The sequence below is a fragment of the Mustela nigripes genome, chromosome 14 (genome assembly GCF_022355385.1).
Source record: "Mustela nigripes isolate SB6536 chromosome 14, MUSNIG.SB6536, whole genome shotgun sequence".
NCBI lineage: Eukaryota > Metazoa > Chordata > Mammalia > Carnivora > Mustelidae > Mustela > Mustela nigripes.
This window is the reverse complement of record NC_081570.1, coordinates 70,671,993-70,693,184: the sequence shown is the minus strand read 5'-3', so window position 1 is coordinate 70,693,184 and position 21,192 is coordinate 70,671,993. Positions and strand designations below refer to the sequence as shown.

General features: G+C 41.4%; 1 protein-coding gene across 3 annotated transcripts; it reads right to left on the bottom strand.

The window, feature by feature from the left end:
* Nucleotides 1–6,240: 6,240 nt before the first annotated feature.
* On the bottom strand, nucleotides 6,241–20,743 carry DNASE2B (deoxyribonuclease 2 beta). Of its 3 annotated transcripts, XM_059375263.1 has the most exons (6): nucleotides 20,376–20,741; nucleotides 17,144–17,321; nucleotides 13,764–13,845; nucleotides 11,723–11,884; nucleotides 10,171–10,368; nucleotides 6,241–7,218 (listed from the first exon to the last, which is right to left on the bottom strand). In XM_059375263.1, the coding sequence occupies exons 1-6, from the start codon at nucleotides 20,486–20,488 to the stop codon at nucleotides 6,869–6,871; spliced, it is 1,083 nt and encodes a 360-aa protein (XP_059231246.1). In that variant the 5' UTR covers nucleotides 20,489–20,741; the 3' UTR covers nucleotides 6,241–6,868. The 3 variants fall into 3 exon arrangements, with proteins under 3 accessions (XP_059231246.1, XP_059231247.1, XP_059231248.1); XM_059375264.1 differs by lacking the exon at nucleotides 10,171–10,368 and having other exon boundaries at nucleotides 20,376–20,743; XM_059375265.1 differs by lacking the exons at nucleotides 13,764–13,845; nucleotides 17,144–17,321; nucleotides 20,376–20,741 and having other exon boundaries at nucleotides 10,171–10,303; nucleotides 11,723–11,813.
* Nucleotides 20,744–21,192: the final 449 nt, after the last annotated feature.

The window sequence follows — 21,192 nt, the reverse complement described above, 5'->3', positions numbered from 1 at the left end:
GGATCAGACCTTACCAGAAACTAACTCCCCTTAAATCATTGCCTTTATCATGATGTTTATCCATCTTCTCAAAAATTCCCAGGTTTTGTCCCTCGAGTTCAACTCATAACTTGGCCTTAAGGTCCCAGCTTGCATTGTGGTCCTACTGTACGTGTCCAGTCTCATTTTTTCTCAAGTTCCTAAAGTACATCCTCTCCTTTAGGTAAGCCGAACTCCTTGTGGTTCTCTCCTCAGGTCTGTCTCTGAGACTTTGCTCATGCTATTCCTTTCTCCTAGAATATCTTTCTCTCCATTCCAACTATCTAAATTTCACCTGTCCTTGAAGAGCCCTTGATGTCTACTTCTTCAATGAAATCTTTTTGACTGATTTTCATTAGTTACCCCTCTCTGAACCAATAGTGAAATTTTCATGCATCCCAACAATTTAGTGCTTAATTATAGAATTTTAGGATTGAAGAGGACTTTAAGATCATCCAGTTCTACCTCCCAATCTATGTGTGACTCCCCTCTACCACAGCCTTCCCAACAAGCTTTTGCCCTTCACTCAAACACATATCTAGCAGATCTTGCCATCTATACATTCATTCATTCAACTCATAGTTCCTGAACACCCAGTATTCCAGGCAGGGCACAAGGTACTGGAAATCTGACGGTGAACAGGATGCAAAAATCTACTTTCTATCATGAAGATAATGTCCTACAGTGAGAAATACTAAAATAAAATAAATCAAAGTGTATGGCATTAGAGAGTGCCTGAAGATGCTAACTTAGGGTGACCAGAAGAAACCTTTTAGAAGAAATTACTTTAATGCCAATGGTCTTACTGATGAGAAGAGACTAGCCATGTATACAACTGTAAGAAAAGGTTTTTAGAGAGCGGGAACACCAAGTGCATGCCTTGGGAAGTGGGGGTGTGTTTGGAGAGTTTGAGGAGGAGAAAGAATGGCAGTCGGTGAAGTGTAGTGAGTGGGTGGGAGGAAGGTTGGAGAGTGGCTAGAGAGTGAGCCCGGGTTATAGCCTGTAGAGCTCATAGGTGATAGCAAGAGGTTTGGACAACACAGCTTGTATTTAAATTGAGCTGAATGTGGCTCACTTTATTCTATTCCTTTATTCTGGCTTTGCCTCTAGATGTAATGTAGAACAAATGTAGAGCAATCTCCACAGAATAGTCTTTTACATATTTGAAAATATCTGTCCTGTCCTCAGTGAGCCCTTTTAGGAATAGACATTTCCATTTCTTTCCAATGTTCTCACCATTGTCTCAGGAGCCATACTATTCTGGCCAATTTCTTTTACTCGTCCTCCAATTTGTATTCCTCATAACAGTGATGATCTAGGTCACCAATACAGGATAGAGTGTGTCTATTTCCTTAGTCTTTCTAATACGTATTCCTCATACATCTCAAGATGGTATTCGCTTTTTCTTTTTCTTTTTTCAGCCATTTGCACTGTCCAGTCATGTTGACTTTTTGCCTAAACTGCTGGATAATTTTCTGTAGCATTTGCTGCTAAACTGTACTTCTCCTCATCCTACACTTCTGTAATGGCCATTGTGCAGGTTTTTTTTTTTTTAATTCAAGGGCAAAGTCTTACCTTTATAATTAATATATTTAGCATCACTTGATTTAATCCATTACACCAGCTTTCCAAGTTCCGTTGCGGTGCAATTTCACTGTCTGCTGGATCTGCTCTTCTCTTACCTGCTTGTCATATACCAATTTGATAAAGTTGTTTTCTGCATATTCACTGAAATCATCTAACATGTTTATGGAACAGGGCTAAGGCCAGACTTAAGTATAAGATTTATAAGGACAGAGACTGCCTGTTTTGTTCCTTGTTGTTCCTTTTGCTCATTATAGAGTCCAGTACAGAGTATGTTTGATGGATTAAATTGGAAAGAGTGCTTAGGTGTGGCCCCAAGAGCCTCCTTTCAAACTGACACAAATCCACTCTTTGACTAATGCATAAGTTCACTGGACTGTACTCACATCTCCCAGTGTTACTGTCTTGGCCATAAAGATATCAAGAGCAACATTTGTTTGTTGCTGCCCAAGGATACCATAACCTCTTACAACCTCATGATCCACTGGTCGTATAATTCTTGTCAAAAAGGGAAATGAGGTAGTCAGAGATACCTGACTTGCAGAGAACCTAGCTCATGCTCAGATCTGCAGATTGTCTCATTGATTGCCTGGTTAAGTGCTTAAAAATCTGGCCCTTTTAAGATCCAGGCAGAATCGCCCTGGGGATTACATTTAAGAACACACCTACCACTCGATTTTGTAAATGAAAGTGACATTTGCCTGTCTTCTGTGTTTACTTAGTGATCTCTGGTCTTTCAGTAGTTTTCACTGTCATTTATTGAGCCTGGAAACATGAATTCACTGTGGGGAGCAGTGTGTTCTTTGAAGATTGCTTTGGGAGGACTTGATTTAGTTCTCTTTGACCAATTTTATTCCTACCTTTTTACTCTAAATAACATCTTTACTGAAAAGATGGAAGTAAAAGAAACAAAAGTTGCTTTGTTTTTCGTATTTTTTTGACACACACCAACTCTTATTAATTCCAATGTAATCTTGACTGCATGTAAGTATAACATATTTTTTATATTTTATATTTTTATTTTATTTTATTTATTTATTATATTTTTATATTTATATTATATTTTAGCATTTTTAGAAGATTTTATTTATTTATTTGACAGAGAGATCACAAGTAGGCAGAAAGGCAGGCACAGAGAGGGGGAAGCAGACTTCCCGCCGAGCAGAGAGCCGGATACGGGGCTCAATCCCAGAACCCTGAGACCATGACCTGAGCCTAAGGCAGAGGCTTAACCCACTGAGCCAACCAGGTGCCCCAACCTTAGCATTTTTTGCAACAAGTTTCATATTATAGTTTCACATAATTCTGTACACAGGTTGGTGCCATTCTTCTGTTCTTCTTTGTTCAATGGGCTTTTACTCCCATGCTTTGCATGTACTGAAGTTATAGAAGAGTCTGTGAGAAAGTAGGCTGTGTATTTATATTGCTTTCTCCATTTCTTCCTCATGGAGAAATCACAGAGTCAGAATTTCTTTTTGGTCTTAAACTCCTGAGCTACATTCCCTTTAAGAATTTTCTGCCATGGAATCATATTTTTCCTGCACCTCAATCTCAGACTTTCTAAACTTGAACTACATTCAACTTTTCTTTTTCTGATGACCATCCAGGAACAGCTTTCTCCTGGGGTACTATGTCCTTGCTTGCAAGCCTCAGGTTCAGAGTTGAAATATCTCTGGTCATTTCAACTCTTTGGAAAATGAAATAATGTATTTAGCCACAAATTAATTAAAAAAATTTTTTAGCTAAATGAGACACTTAGGAAATGTCCAAATATTTGAAACTATCTCATTACTTTTTCTTATTCTTTCCCACCAAATCCTTCCTATTTATTTCCTTAGGAATACATTAACCATGCTGTGCTGCAATCTCTAGCATACTTCCTTTATAACCCATATTCCGTGTTAGTACGTAAAACATCTGAGATTGTGGGACTGTGAGAATTGTGCATGACCCATCTCTCAGTTATTATTTTAAAATTTTATTTATTTATTTTAAGATTTCATTTATTTATTTGACAGACAGAGATCACAAGTAGGCAGAGAGGCAGGCGGAGAGAGAGAGGGCGACACAGGCTCCCTGCCGAGCAGAGAGCCCGATTCGGGGCTTGATCCCAGAACCCTGGGATCACAACCTGAGCTGAAGGCAGAGGCTTTAAACCATTGAGCCACCCAGGTGCCCCTTATTTATTTTTTCAAAGTTTTTTTTGTAAGTAATTTCTACACCCCATGTAGGGCTCAAACTTACAACTCTGAGATCAAGACTTGCATGTTGACCTATTGAGGCAACCAGGCTCCCCCTCAGTTATTACTTTAATTGAAATGATTTGGCACTGCCCTTGCACTGTCATTCTCATTTCTACATGACTTAAGTGAGAATTGTTTGCCTGTAAGAAATAGGTAACTACCCAAACCAACTGAAACCAAAACTGGGATACTTAAGGAAAGATATAGTGGTAGGTCAAAAGGCATGTGACTAGGGAGAACGGCTGGGCTCCACAGAGAACTCATCTGACAACTGGACATTTGGAATTGATATTACTCTGTGCTCTTTTGAACTCGGGGTGCATTTGCACCATCCTCTAGCTTTTGCAGCCCACTGTTCTCTGCGTCAGCAAGCATAAGGCAGTCTATGGTGATCTTATCTCCAGGGGACATAACCCTCCAGATCAAGTGCTCAAGCACCAAGACTCCGTTGTAATACCCCTACCTCATACTCTTTTCTGAATTGTATTGCCTTCAATGCCATATGGCTTATTTTCTTTTGTGTCGCAAGCATTTGGAGCTGGCGAGGAAGAGGTCACATGATATAGACTGGGAAAAATAGCTTTCTAAGACGCTCACATCTAGGAAGGGTGTGAGGGCAGAGTAGAAATGATTTGTAACTGCCACGTTAGAATTGCCATCTCCAACCCTGATTATTGCCATAGGTTTATTTCTGTCTTTAATTTCCTCTGCAGTTACATTAAGTACTTTACAGCTAAATACAATCTTAATACTTCTTTCCAAAGTACACTTCCATGTTAGACTTGAGTCTTTAATTCCAGTATTTCAAACCATGGTTTAGAACTTAAATTTTGTTCATTGATATCTCCCATATCCTTCTCTTCCTCCCAAAGGGCATCAATGAAAACATCCCTATAATCTCAAAAGTTTCAGTTTCCTTCCAGTGATGTTATTATCTTAAAGATACTCCCCAGTGTCCCTACAGGAATCACCATGCTTGGGTAATGAGCTTGGGCATATGCTTGAGGAAGATAGCAATACTAGTTTCTTTGTTCTGCTGTGGCTACTCCTAACTAAGCTCCATCCCAGGGAACTACAACACCAAGGTATATTCCTTCCTCCCAAGGTCAGTATTTGATATCCTTGAACTACTGGGGTTGTTCAATTCCTTTTCAGCATTTTTTCCTTCCTCAAGGAGGGTCTAGGCACTGCTCTTCCTCCCTTCACTGGGAAGCACATCCTTAATGTGCATTGCCAGTAGGCCAGCATCGTCTTTTTCTTCTCTCTGTCACATTCTTATCCTCTTTATTCTGTGGATTCTGATTTTGATTCTACTCTCTTTCAGATGCTTTTGTGGTGCTTGAGATAAAACCATTTTTCTAGAATGTCTTCATTTACCTTTGGGGAAGCTCATACCTATTGTATGTATTTTTTTAGTCCAATAAATTTCTTCTTCAATTGACCTTTGTTTTCTCTTTTTCCTTTTCATTTATTCCTATCTGTGTTATTGGATCAAGTTCTGACCCGCTTCACCTTTAAAGTCAAGATCTTGTGCTTTTTGGTTTTTCTGTTAATCCTACTTTATTGGAATTATTTATAGTCAGATGCTTTCTGTGAGGATAAAACACATTTTTCAAGCCTCTTCATACATTCAAACATATAAGCTGGCTAGCTAATATTCAACATCCCCTTAGCTTATCTTTGCTTCTGACAGTAAGATAAACTCAATTTTTTCTCTGCTTTTCATTGGACAGGTGTCATTATGTTCCATGAGTTTTGGTTGGTGTTAAGACATCATATATTGGGGCACCTGCATGGCTCAGTAGATTAAACCTCCTCCTTAGGCTCAGGTCATGATCCTAGGGTCCTGGTATCAAGCCCCGCATCGGGCTCTCTGCTCAGAAGGAGGCCTGCTTCTACCTGCTCTCTGCCTACTTGTGATCTCTTTGTCTCTCTGTCAAATAAATAAAATCTTAAAAAAAAAAAAAGACATCATATATATTATCCTATTTTGCATCATTTTATTTTATTGTGTCTTGGAATAGGAGTAAAGAGCATAGCCTTAGAGAGCAGATAGACCTCTATAATATTGGGCAATTTACTGAAGCTTTGTAGGCTTCAGTTTCCTTGTCAGTAAAATGGGGATATAATAATTTCTATCGCATAGTATCATGATGAAGATCAAGTAAGAAAATATGGGTTGACTGTTCACTACATGGTAAATGCTCAATAAATGCTGGCCTTAGTTACTGTTATGATTACTTTTGTTAGATTATAATTTTCTTGAAATTGGAAACTGTATTTCAAGTTCTATTAAGCAAGTAGTTCTTAATGCAAATTTATTACTGTTTATTCATAGCACAGTTGTATTTAGTGACCAGAACTCCCAAAATGAAGCACACTGGAATGAAGATTGTTAGGTTTGATTAGGATTTATTTATGTTACTCTTCTTTATTTACTCCCAAGTTGGTAGGTTGTTTCACTTTTTCCTCCTAATCTGACTTTAAAACATTTTTTTTTGAAAATGATTATTATTTGCATGTCTCAGATGAGAAAAGCAAAGCTCTGAGAGTTCAAGTAACTGGCCTCAGATCATAAGATGAGTAAGGAGCAGCAGCGAGAATAACAAATAAAACTCAACCATAAACCAGCGAAAAGAACTTTAAGAAGAATGTGACTAAATAGTATGACATACACAGAGAAATTTTTTTCCTTCAACAAAGAATGAGAAGAGTCAGGAAATCTTTGTGAAGGAGGTGCAATTAATCTGAGAGATAGCCGTCGATCTATGAACACAGAGAATATTTTTTCTTCCACTCCATCCATTCTCACTTTAGTAATGTATAATCATTTATGTTTATGACATATAAATACAAAGTAGATAAATTGCCACTAAGTGGAAGATAAAATGGTAAACATGGTAGAAAAGCATTTTATTTGATGATATGTGGAGTGCAGCTACATTCACAGGCTTTTGATATATAATGGATCTTATGGAAGAAGACTCATTGTCAGCAGTGAAAATGATAGTACTTATGTCCTTTCACCAAGTTGAGTTACAGGGCTCATAATACAAAACCAGTCCTTGAAATGCATGGTAAATAAGCTGATTCTGGGTACAAATGAACCCTCCACTTCTGAAGGCTTGGTATGGGCTCCGATTTAGGTCTCCAATACAGGTCCAGCGATTTTTGGTCCTCTTTTGGGAAACACACCACTTGGCATGATCCTGGTAAGAACTGAAATAAGACTGTCCAGATATCTTAATTGCTTTGACATTGTAGACATGGTAAGGAAGGGAGCAATTTGAAGGAAGCTCTTGTCTCTTTCGCTGCCAGGTTTCTGTTAGCAAGTGTGTCTTCAAATGTTGAGCCATCCAGGCTGCAAAGATGTCTAGAGTTTATAGGGAAAAAGATAGCAAGGCTAGTATTTGTACTTAGATAAGTCGCTGAAAATATCCTCAGCAATGGAACTCATCATTCACCCCTGATATGTGAATGTCATAAGCACAATAATAACAACATAATTGAGATAGTGGATGGGAGAACATTTTGTAAGTGCTAAAGGGACATGTAAATAAAAGTTATTATCCTTATTACTAAGATGACATTGGTGTTTAAAATGTCCTCTGTTCAACACAAATAAGAGAGTCATATATGTTTTGTTCTGAAAAGATCTTCAGAAAGAATAAAGCTAGAAAAGTAACCTGGGGCCAGCTTCAAGGGATCTTTGCAAATCATGCCAAAATGTTTGGGTTTTCCTGAAATCACTGGGGCTATTTATTTATTTAGAGTGAGTAGAGGGTAGGGGATGGGGGGAGAGAGAGAATCTTAAGCAGACTCTATTCTGAGGCCAGTGCAGGGCTCAATCCCATGACCCTGAGATCATGACCTGAGCTGAAATCAAGAGTCAGACACTTAACCAACTGAGCCACCCAGGCACCTCTCAATGGGGAAGTTTTTAAAGAAGTGTTAATGGAGAATTAACAGAAACTGGTTTATGATCATAAATATCAATCAAGAGGCAATGCAGAGGATGAACTGTGGAAGGTGCATTAGATTGGAGATAGGGAAAACATCAGGTTGTCACAATAACTGTGACAATAAACACAGGTGGGACTGTAGCAGTGGCCGAAAGTTTGGAGAAGAAAAGATAAATGTGAGTGTTACTAAGGACCTGGAGCTGATTGAATTTGATGACTTGATACAGGGGTGAGGAAAAAGGAGGGATCTAGAGTCCCCAGTTGACCATGCAGAATACAAGAAAAAGAGTGGATTTGTGGGGGATAATGATGAGTTTGGCATGTTGAATTTGATGTGGCTGTGCCACCTCCAAGTAGAAATGTCCCACCCACTTTTGAATACATCTGTCAGTCCAGAGATCTGGGGTGCAGATCTAGTCTTGGGAATCACCTGAAGGCTTGCTGGAAATCACCTAGAGTGAGTAAGTAGAATGAGATAAGGATGAGTAGAGAACCATGTGGCAACTCAGCCACCTAAGTAGTAGGCAGGAGGAGGACCTGGCAGAAGAGACTTAGGAGAAGTGGGAAGAAGACCAAGAGACTAGATACTCCCAAAAATCAGGGAGGGGGAGTGTTTCAGGAAGGAAAGGGTTTTCACGGTGCCAGATTCTGCAGAGACTATTTCTGTCCTGTTAATTTTTGGATCTCTATCTGGTGCCTAACACAGAGCTTGGCAAGTGGCAGGCATTCAGTGAATTTTATCTAATATAAAAGGAAGGAAGGAAGCAAGCAAAAAGGGAAGACAATGAGGTCAACTAAGAGAGTCATTGGTGACTGCGGAGAGACTGGTGTCTACAGACAGAGGCTCAAGGCTGCAGTGAAGGAGCATTGATCAAGTGAAGGCTCTGAAGAGCCCTTTAAAAAGAAATCTGGAAGAAAAGAAGAAACAGATATAGGGATCTAGAACTGAGGGAAGGTTTTGGGGGATGTTTGTGGGCCAAGGGGACAGAGCTTATAGAGTGGGCCTGTTGAAGTAGAAGAGGGAGAACAGATCAAGTGGATGAATCAAGGTATTCTGAGGCTGGGAAGGGTTCCAAGGCACAAGGGATGCACTTCTTCTGTTGGGGTAGAAGAAAACTCGTGAAAAGGGACGGAAACAGATAAGATTATTGAGAGTAGGTGTGTTCTTTTTGTTGTTGTTGTTATTAGCTGTTTTTAAAAACGGAAGTATAGCTGACACAAAGTGTTACATTAGTTTCAGGTATAAGACACAGTGATCTGACAACTCTGTTCTTCATTTTATGTGGACCACAGTGGAGCTACCATCTGTTATTGTACTATGCTATTGTACCATGGACTACATTCCCCAGGAAGGTAGTGACTTATTCATTCATCCCTGTGACTTATTATTCCATACCTGGAAGCCTGTCCCTCCCACTCACTCACACCCATTTGCCCATCCTTCCACCCACTCCCCTCTGGGAGTCATCAGTTTGTCCTATGTATTTATGGGCCCATTTCTGCTTTTATTCAGGAGGGGAGGGGTTTGTTCCTTTGTTTTGTTTTTAAATTCCACATATAAGTGAAATCATATGCTTTTAAAATTCCACATATAAGCGAAATCATTATGTCCCTCTGTCTGACTTATTTCACTTAGCATAATACCCTCTAGGTCCATCCATTTCGTCACAGATGGTAAGATCTCATTCCTTTTAATGCCTGAGTAATATTCCATTGTATATCTATACCACATCTTCTTTATTCATTCATCTGTTGATGAACACTTGGGTTTCTTCTATATCTTAGCTACTGTAAATAATGCTGCAATAAACAAAGGGCTGCATATATCTTTCTGAATTAGTGTTTTTGTTTTCTTTGAGTAAATAGTAGTGGAATTATAGAATCACGTGATATTTCTGTTTTTAATTTTTTGAGGAACCTCCATACTGTTTTTTGGTGGGGTTTGTCCTTGAAAGGGTTTCTCCTTGGTGATCTCTGTTCTCTCTATGAAGGAGAAATCAAGGCCAGAAAGGAGACGGCAGAGTCATGTAAAGGACTTGAGGGTGAAGAAGGTTTTAAATAGCTGCTTAGAGAATAGAAAAAGAAGGAGACAGCTGTGTCTTGTGCCCAACAGAGGCTGCAGACTGTGAGTTTTCCCTGGCCCCTGGTTGGATGGTTGTGAGATAGTGTGAGTTATTTTGGTGGTTGGATCAGGAATTTTGCTATTCAAGCAGAGTAGGCAAATGTTTGAACTGATCCAATCTCCCTTTTCCCTCCCTTCTCTTCTACTTCCCTACCCCTGCATAATCAGAGTATTTCCTCTATCTAATCCAGAGTGAGTCCAACAGCAAAGTTACGTATGATTGGATCATGACCTTTCATACCATCAAGGAAAGAATCCGACTTTGCAAAATGGAGGAATTTTTGGCCCCGGGCTGACTGAAGTGCGGTGAGGTGCTTGCCGGGGATCTCTGACGAGCTAGAACCGGAGCACAGCTGGGGCATGTGAACGAGCTCCTGGTGAAAGATGGCGGGGATGGAACAGCTATAAATGTTTGGGTTATAGATCAAGAGCTGAGAATCTGAATCAAGAAACAGAAAGAAAAGTTGAGAATTAGGACACAGATGGAAATGCTTGTTGATATTATAGATCTTGCTTTGAGTTAAAAGAACAAAGCAGAACAAAAAACAAAAACAAGAGTATTCCCTTCTTGAAACCAATAGCTTTCAAGTTACTCTCGGTTAAAGTAGTTGACACCTATTGAGTATTTACTTCCTACTTTCCAGGCATTGTCCTATGGGCTTTACATGTTTTTAATTCAATCCTAACAACAACCATATTATTAATTAAGTTCTTTTATCATTATCTTCATTTTATAGATGAATTAATGGAGAATTTATGTTGCATGTACAGGTTCATAAAGCTCGTAACTGATGGAGTTGATATTCAAATCCAGGCAGTCTGACATTGGAGGCCATATGGTTCTTTCTCATATATGTACATATGCAAAAGTAGAGAACTCCCGTGAACTGATCATCCAACTTAAAGAATGGTTAGCTCATCAGCATGTACACCTCATCTCTGTGCTATTCTTCTCTCTAATCATTACTGGAACTCAAGTAGTTAAACTAGGGCTTTGAGTGAGAGCCTCAGTAATCCTTGCCATAAGGTGGAAATTTGATGAAAAACATGTTCTAAACCTCCTATACGTAGAGGTAAATCACTCATTACTACAATTTAGCAGCCTCCTCAGTAAAAAAGAGATTGGTAAAACAGCGTTCCTCCTCTTCCTCCTCCCTCAGCTTAGTTTTCCAAATCCACATCCATAGTTTTCACTTCCAAATCCAAGTATTTTTGGCACTTGAGCTTGGGATCTCAAAGGAAGATTCCATGGCTTGGAGCTGTCAGGTTGGTGGCCTGCAGGTAACATGTAATCTGCACAATTTTTTAAAAAAATAAGATTGAGACCATGCTGTCTTTCCAACTGTCTCCCATCCTCCCATCCCTAGATTTCGAGTTCCTCTTGAAAAATATGGAGCTCTGGTATCATTAGGTCTGCTTTCCTGCAGAGTCACATGGCAGAGATGAGGCTTTGGAGTGGAGACTCAACACTCCAGTTTATCACTGATCCCACTGCCCATGAAGTGTTGCTTGTCTGTTTCACCCATTTTTGTTACCAGCCTGGCCACCGCAGATATTTGAAAATACTACCCCGATCAATTTCAAGGACATCACTGGCAGATCAGAAAACAAAGGTCTAGTAAGTGAAACAGCTCATGGTCTCACCGTGGCAATGTCAATATTAGAATCTAGTAGAATCCAGGTGTCAGAATGTTAATGAATAGAGAAATAGATGAAGTAATACATTTGTTAATACATTTCCAAATCCTTTCTTTAACATTACTATCTCTTTTTTAAGCATACTCTAGTGTTACCTATTGCTTCATACTGGTTGTACTTAAAAGTTACGCAGATGCCAGTTTGCCCGTGTCTTCTTCCTGTGGGTGGATAATCATAGCCTTCTTCAGGAGTTGGAGGAAACCCGGGAATAGAATGAATCAGCCAGATTCCCTGGACTCTGTTCCACAGCAGTAAGCCTACCAAAAATACAGTTAATACAGATACATTAGAAAAACAAAATCTCCATTGAACAATAGGGTTCAAAGCTGCAACATTTAAGCCCATTTATATTTCAGGCCAGTGTTTGATTCCATTAATGACCACAAAGATTTCTGCTTGTTTTTCAAAGATTCCAAAACCAATTCAGGCACACATCACCTAGCCACATTACTGATAAGAAGCCACCAAAGAGGCAGCCAGGGCAGCCACCCTATGAAGAACTAAGAGGAATTTCATGTTGTAACCATAAGGAGAATTTGTTTTGGCAGAATGCAAATGTACTTAATTGGAATTTGACCTTGTTAAACCATATAGTCACCTGGCAAGCTTCAGATAATGAGTCTCTGTACTGCTAAGCAGCTAAGCTATTTTCAAAAGCTGGCTAAAGAGGAGGAGAAAAATATCAAACAGAGAAATGTACCTGTAGTAATTTGTTGTAAGAAACCAATGCACCTTTAACTGTAGAAGACTAGTCAATTCCACAAGTCCAGAAACAAGAGGCAAAGAGAATTAAAAGAGAAGCCATGCCAAAATGTCCCAGGTAATTGTGTTTAGTGAAGATTTGTGGAGCAAAATAACGTGAAAACCAGAAAGGAAGGAAACAGAAAGATTTTCATCATCTTGTGACATGGCAAAATGAATCCTATCCAACAGGCATCTGTGACGATTTCTGTGTTTATAAATAAACTGGGATAGTTTTGGTATGCTGACTAGACTTTCCAGTTTGCATATGACCATGCAAATACAAAGCTATTCATGTTTGTCTTATTGTTAGAATGGAAATCAAGTGCCTGTCTGTTATTTCTTTTGCAAAGAACACACTTTAAGAAAGAACACTGTTGGTCTCTCAGTGGATATGGAATCATTCCCTGTGTCCAGGTGGAAAATGTATGTCCAAAGTCCTTTTGCCTAACAGACCTGGATGACCTTCAGAAGTTTCCTTCTGCCCAGATGAGTGAGCTGTTTGCCTGAAATCCTCAGCCCCCGGTACCCATGCCACAGGATGTCAGGCATGTGTTGGCAAAGAGAACACCCCCTCTGGACATGGGGTCCCTTTCCTTTTCCAGTCTTTCTCCCAAATCCTTTTAGCAACTAACAGGGTGAAGTGAGAATGGTGGTTGAGGGTTGTTGGAGGAGAGGTTGGAGAATGTGGTGTATTATAAAAATTGCTGCATTCCATGCTAATAGGACCATCAGGAGGGCATCTTGGCTAAATCAAAAGCTTTCAATACTCATGACATTTGACAGCCATTACAAATTATATTCTTAATCAGAGGTTGCAAAGTAGCAGCCCAGTGGCCAAATCTAGCCTGCAGATACATATTATTATGCTCACAGAGTATTTTCAAGACTTCGAGCTCATTGCCAACATTTAAACACTGGGGGAAATTTCCACAAATACTAATTTTCAACATCTCCTGAAAAATTGCATCCCCTAAAGGCAAGCTATCTGCCCTTTTGACAAAGTATGCACCTTCCAGTTCTTCAGGGACCTGCTAGTTCAGCCCACCTGGCTTGCTGACATCCATTTGCCTGCCCCTGAAGGGAAGTCTGCTTCCCTTCCTCTCTCTCTCTGCCTGCCTCTCTGTCTACTTGTGATCTCTGTCTGTCAAATAAATAAATAAAATCTTAAAAAAAAGAAAGAAAAAGAAATAAAATGGAATTTGTGAAAAGGAGATTTCCAAGTCATATGATATGATTATAACCTGTGATATAGAAATCATGCATTTTGATAACTCAAAATAAACCATTAAGAAGAAAAGCTATCTTTTTGGTGTGCAACATAAGAATATTCAAGAGAGAATGTTGAAGAGAATGTTGATTGCCAATAGGAAAGAGAAACAGCTTTTGTCATACCTTTAGTGTGTCCATACTTTCGGCTGTAATTCACAGAGGTAGGGACCCCATCATTGTAGAGTAGATAGGCTGTGTTGTTATTCTGCAGAAACACACTAGGGTTATAACGGTGTCGTTCTTACGCTCGTAAATGCTCACAACATTTCTACCAGCCACCCAGACTGCGATACAGAGCTTTCATTAATACACATGAAAAGTCATCCATTCTCCTAATAGGCAGCTTCCCTATCAATATGAATTTTGTGCCACGAAAGACAGGGGAACAGGAAGCCCATTCTCAACCACGCGTGGCTTTGTCTTCTGTTCCAGGAACCCTACGCTTCCTGCTGTGTATGTGAGGGCAGTATTCCTATTTCTCTTGGTTGTTTTGGACACGCATTTCTCATTTGGCAACCGGTTTATAATAAAGAAGTACTTAAATATTTGTTCAGGAAATGAAGTAGGAACAACCAGCCAAGATTTACACCTGGGTTTTTTTCCACTGATATTAGAGACACAATGCGGAACTGGCTGTCAGGGTCTGGGTTCCTCTGCCTGCATTGTACTTCACCTCTTGGTCAGAGTTTTGTGTTAAATCAGGATTCCTCATTCTCTGCTCCCACTCCTTCCCTGGAGGGGAGGATCTTCCTGCAATCTATTTCTCAGTGTCACTTCACCTTCTCGCCTGATATTTTCCTGCTTAGAAAAAGTGGTGAAATTGAATGTGTGGGGATATTGGATTTCCTCTGGTAAGGCGAAATAAGAGAAAATTTTCTAAACAGTGGGCCAAATCTCTGAGTAAAAATGAAGCTATTACTTTGGTGGTGTTTTTTATGTCATGTTTTGGAAATGTGCTTATATTAGTTCTGTGTGGTTCCATTTCATTGGTGTCATGACATAGTGATTCTTACTGAAGCCAATAATGTTGATATTTTAAAAAATCTTGAAGACATAATTAAAAGCAATAAAGGACAACCCAGTTCCTCAATTTAAAAAGAAAAGCCTCCTCCTTTTCTCTCAGAAAATAAGTCAATAACTGAGTTGCTTACAATTGCTTCATGATTTGATGTAACTTTAAACCTTTTTTTAAATGCACCCCATAGCCTGTGAAGCATTCCTGGCTATTATATTTAGGAATATCCAGGAAAAGAAGTTGTCTTTTTACACTCATTTTCCACAACTGACCTACTGAGCTACGGTTGGCCTTCATATCCTCAGCCGGAGGACTCTGACAGTGATTCAATGAGCTGGTGTTGAATGTGGTCATGAGGCCATTGTGTACCTTTGGCGTACAATGTGAAGGGGCTCTGGGAAGATTCTGTGAGGAACTTTATCCTTACAATTGATGAAATGTGTTATTCTAACAAGGAGTGTAACGGCTGGCTAAGGTTAAACGGTTTATAGCCCTAGTGAAGAGAGGCTCTCTGACAAAGGGGAAGACTATGGACCGGAGAGTAGGTAGGCCTACGCATGTGTCTCTGGACAGCTTTATATAACCATAGGCTGGGTATTATTTTGACTACCGAATGTTGGACAAGACTAATACAATCTCTGCCCCTAGTTAGCAGGGACTATAGACAGGCAAGTACAAGCAACTCCAGTACAATTTGATAAATGTTATTATAAAGGTGAATGGAAGTTTCTTATTGACAAAGGCAAGAGAAGGGCAACAATGCCCAGTGCAACCAAGATACTGGCCCAGGTCATCTTGGCAATTGAGATTAAAAACCAGTCGGTCTGATCTCAAATTCTGCTTTCTGTTAGAACTCCAGGCTGCCAGGTGGGGGAGTTCTGTCTCACCATCACGTCTGGCACAGAACTCCAGCTTCCAAAGAACACCCCATCTCCCTTGAATGTCACCCACTATTGTTGCTCTATGCCAATCAGACATGGAAATCAGCCCTTTTACTGTCATTTTCTTTCCAGAATCCATCACCTGAGGCCTGCGTGTGAGCAGGTTTTACTGAGGGTACAAAACATGCAATGGTTTTACATCACTGCAAGGACTTGCTCCTGGTCTCCCTCTGTGTTTCTTACACTTTCTAATTCCTAGCTCTCCTCTACTCTATTTTATTTGGCAGAGCAGTTTAGCTCTTTTGCCCTCCTGGCTCTGAGGCTAGTGTTGGGCCTCCAAAGCTCACTATTATACTCAGCCAAAGTAAGAACCATCTGTCCCAACTAAGGTGAATGACAGAGGCTCCACCATGTTGCTGTTTCATTTCTCTTCCAGTGGGGAAGGAAATAGGGAAAGCGCTGATTTCCTCACTGATGGGTTATGGTCCCAGCCTCCATCCCCAACCTTGGAAAGCAGAAGAAGCTGCAGGCAGTTTTGACTTTACATAACAACCTATAATTTAAAACAGGGTTGCTGCTGGGATTAAATACTTTTAAAAAGCACCCAGAACAGTGCTTGGTGCACCTTATAAATAAATAAATTCTTATCTTGTAACTTGGCTCTGAAGGCTGATCTTAATGGCAGGTGAATAAAGTGACTATCAGTACACATAGGGAAGGCTCTCTGCACGTTTTGAGTAAATACTCACATATATATGTATCGTAGTGCTAGGGTCTAACATAGTATTATGGGGATTAAATTTATTGACCTATGCAAAGGCCCAGCACGCTGTAAGTGCTGAGTCATTTTACACATTGACTTCTCTATAAGTGAGTGTTGGGGATGCATACATGCGTGCAACCAAATATTATTGTTTGGTTTTACTTGTCACCCCTGGTTGGAATGCAGTGTCTTGTCACCGAATAGCAGACGGTGCCTGGAACATTGGGAGACTGCCCACAGTGAGCCAGCAGTCTGCTTACCTCTGTCTCTGGCTGGTTAGCTCATTGCCTGATCAAGTCCAGATAGCAGGTTTAATCTGCATTGGGGCAAGTTAGTTCTGGGCCTTGCGCTAGAACCCTAGCTCTCAACCTACTATTTGGAAAATGATAAATTAAAAGGAAGACCAACTGGAAACCGTCATGAGGGCCACCACCACTCATCCCCACCATAGCATAAGCAATCCATTCCTCAAGGCGTATTGACTGCGGGTCTATGTTGCATTATAACAGGAGGGGGCTCCTTTCTATTTCTGTCAGAGGGATAAGCTAGCAAGTCCCGAATGAATTGGCAGGGTTTGGCAGCCAGAAGGCTTCCATATGTAATCAGTTCACACCTTACCCAGTGATACTACTGGATATAGTGCTGAATGTGCCAATAATTTGGCATCGCCATAGAGTCTGACGATATAATCCTTAAGGTCTTAGATTGATTCAGATTCTGTGCCGGCTGACTGCAAGTTGCTAAGACTGGGGGTTTGGTGGGTTAGCATTAAAACCTTTGGAAGCTTTAGATTCTATGTTACACATTTTTGTATGAATCAGATGAACGATTAACAGCAGCTTACCTTGGAGGCATAGGCTTCGTATAGCTGTTGTAATGTCCTTCCCAACACACTCTTGGTGGTATTCATGAGCTGCTTACTCCTCTTCCAGCTTCTGGTGGTGGAGTCTAGGTATAGGTACTCTAACCCAGTCTGTCTGCTTTCCTTGTCTTGCCTTTTAGGTAACTTATAAAAGGTAAACCTAACAAAGGAAATAATCACAAATTACTAACATCTGTTGACTGCTCCCTTGGTGTGAAGCACCGAAACATACCATTTTATTTGTGTTTCCTAAGTCCGAGGAAAAGGATTTGCTCCAGCTTTCCACCTCTATTTTCACCCTTGGCTTTGGTCCTTCCCAGAGAAGGAATGAGAATCTCACTGGACATGTCCCGAGACAGTAGCCGGCCTGGCAGGAAGGGTCCCTGTAGGCGAAGCCCATGTATGCATTGTACACGTTGACTGTGGCTGCCTTCTGTTTCCACAGTCCATATGGCTGCCCTGGGGAGAGGTCAAAGCCCAGGGCTAGACAGCAAAGGCCTTGGATGTGTTTTTCTCTTCTGTCCCAAGTGCTTGACATGCTCATGTCTTTGTAGCTGGCTGGCTGGGTCTGAGATTTGGGTCTGGCCTGCAGAGTAGATGGCATCTCCCTTGACCCTCTGGCTTCAGCCACATTCTTCAGCTGTTTATCAGACTGCTGCATTGAGGGTTTGGGGCCAAGACCAGCCAATCAAGTAAGCATTTTGCCTTCTTTACTATTATCTCCTGTTTGTATATCTTCTTCAGGTATCTCACTGGGAGGGGAGGTGGCTGGGTCATGGAGCCCAGGGCTTCTCAATGGGCCTGTGCTCACATTTCAGGCCAGATCATCCTTTGTTGTTGGGGGGGAGATGTCCTGGGCATTGCAGCCTCCCTGGCCTCTACCTACTAGATGACATAGTACTCCGCAGCTGTGCCAATCAAAAATGTTTGCAATGTTGAAAGTCCCCTGAGGGCAAAGCCGCCAGGTCTAGCCAAATACTCTCTAATGCAAAAATCCCACAATGCACTGTCAAATACTCACAAGAAAGCAAACATCCTAACGCATTCACTATTGCCACAAGCCAGTACCTCACGCTGCACATAAAAGCTTCACATTCTACACTTGCTTCTATTCATATGCGCATTTTCCCGCCCCGTACATGCCTTCTTACTCTCAGGGCTGGGTCCTCACATGTGACCAGGAACATAAGATCGTTCTTTGGTACTGGCCTGATGTTGTTCTGCCCATTGACTCTCGTGAGTTGTAACAGCTCGAGGCTGCCTCCCTGTTTGCTCAGGCTCAGAATTCCCTCTGACGGGTATTGCTAAGTAACATGTCCATTCAGCGGTGGCAAAAATATATTTTATGTGTCATTCATGCTGTAGTGGCCCGCCATTGAAGAGCTGGAGATCTGTGTCACGACACACCAGAGGAGAACTCGTGCATTTAAACATTTTTCTTGGGTAACCATTTCCAGTTATATTCTGAAGACTCCTGGATCTCTTTGTAGCCCAGACCTCTATGCTGAGGTCCAGAGAAACCTAAATGCATACATGTTCCAGAGACCTCCAGCTCCATAGTTTTGAAGCCAAGTTTATAATATTTTGTCCAACTCTGCTCTTCTCCGCAGCTGGGGAACACATCTGTATGGTCAGAGACACCAACAGTCTGAAAGTCTTTCCTAACTTGGCGCTCTCTCCTACGACCCTCAACCCATTTGTGAATAAGTTTTCTCAGAATGTACCTTCCTCTCTAATTTGACTGCCATTTCTCTAACGTGCGTTGGCATATCATCTCACCCATAATGTGTGAGTCCTATAGTTCTCCATGACTCTAGACTGGTCTCCATGAAGCTGGTCTTCCCAGTATTGCCAGTGGACTTTCTCAAATATGAACCTGACCACTTCACATCCCTGTTTGAAGGTCTTTAGTAGCTCCCTTGGAGGGTCAAGGGCAGACTCTGCAGCCCAGCACATGAAGCCCTTCTTGAACTGGCCGTTGCCTCTTGCTGAACTTCCCTCCTGTCATCTCTCCATGTTCTGAAGGACCAGCAACACGGAACTGCTTCCACACTCTCTCCATGGCTTTCTACCTTTTTGCCCCTATACCTCCTTACCACTCCCTCATGGGCCTGAGATGCCCTTGCATCTCCCTGGTTTTTCTGACCAGCTCATCATTGTTCTTAAAACTTAGCTCAAAACAGGGAAGCCTGGGTGGCTCAGTCAGTTAAGTGTCTGCCTTCTGCTCAGGTCATGATCCCAGGGTCCTGGGATTGATTCCCATGTGGGCTCCTTGCTCCATGGGGAGCCTGCCTTCCTCTCTCTCCCTCATGAATAAATAAAGTCTTAAACAACAACAACAACTTAGCTCAAAACTACTTCCTCAGAGAAGATTTTTGGGCTGTCTGCTCCCCAGTGGCCCCATTTATGCCCTCACTGCAAAACTGAGCTTCTGGAGGGCAAGAACCATGTTTCATTCATACCTGTGTTTTCAATGGTCAGCACAAGGGCTGGCATAAGCTCAGTAACTGCTTGCTGAGAGACTGAATGAATGTATCTGTGGTCTTTAGCCTGAAGTTTACACAAAGCTTGACGCCAACCACAACGTCCAAACCAAAGACCTTAATGAAAGAGTGAAAAGGTGATCTAAGCTTTAGAAGAATCCATGGCTATAATGTGGTGCTGTGCTTAGTCTCTCTGACACCATGAAGGATGCCAGCGATCCAGCACCCATTCCAACAACTGCCGTGTGCTGCCTAATCAACACCGTCAACCCAGCCATGCTGCGCTCCATCAAGCCCTCTTTCTCCTTCTCAGAAGGACAAGAGCAAGTTCTCAGACAAAAAGTAATCTGCCTTCTTGCTTTTCTCCCTCTCTAAAAGGATGTTGGAAAGTTCCGTTAGGAAAGGCACAATGCCATGAGAGGAAATTGCCAAAGGAGAGAGGTTGTCAGCTCTCTCCCACCTCTGTGGCTCCCAGCCTTGTCCCACTGGGGCCAGCGAATCAGGCTCATGAGGGGCTGCTGAGCTCTTCCTCAGGGGGCAGCCCCCCCCCCCCCCCACTCAGGAGCCTGTTCCTATTTGGATATGTGAGTCATTTATACACTTTAATTTCCTCTTTTTAAAAGGGAGAGGCAGGGTGGAAGATTCCTTTAGGAATTTACAGTGAGCCGCTTTGCCTCAGACCCTCTGGCTTTCTACCTGCATGCCCGAATCCTCCCGTTTCATTTACCTACCAATCCACAGCTTCGCCTTCCTCATTCCTGCATGATATTGTTGTTGCTTCCAGAACCCCAAACAGGCCAAAGAAGAGTAAAGCAAGGGCTGTTCTCAGAAGTCTTGCTGTCATTTTTTTTTTTTTTTTAATCTGCCACCTTTACCCTCTGCCACCGTGGGAAACTTGCCCCCGAGACTGAGGGCTCCGAGTCTCAGGTCTGTCCCAGGCTGTGCGGGTGCTGATGTTGGATTGCATTTACCTCTGCCGTTAGCTGTTTGGGCATTTCCAGAACGGAGCGAACCTCACGTCATTGTGTGGTTCAGTCACAACGTGCCAGCGTGACTCCGGAAGCTTTTGTGCTCAATTGTTGCCGGGTTTGCAAAGTCATCAGAAGTTCTGGAGAGAACAAAGGGATAGATAGTTAACTCTTTGGAGTGAACACCATGTGGTAGGAAGTTCAGTAGGCAGGGAAACTCCATCTTGATCAGTAGATGTGGAATTAAATATATGTCATGTTTTTCTTTCCCTCATGATGCTCTAGAAGTGAAAACAAATGCTTGTCATTCACACATTAAGCAGAAATGATTAAACCTTCCATCTTAGTCATAATTGGGATCTATCACTTCTAACACTCTCGGTCTTAAAGAAACATTTCCTAAAGTCTACTTCAAAGGGTTGCCTCAAAGTCAGAGCAAATTTAATTGTATTTTACCAAAGATGTTTACATATTGTCTCCACCTCTGGTTTTAGCCAATCAATGCGGTGCTTTCATTTCAAGAGGTCTTGGTGTCCCATTGGTTTTAACGCAATCAGGTAAATATATTGACCGCTCACCC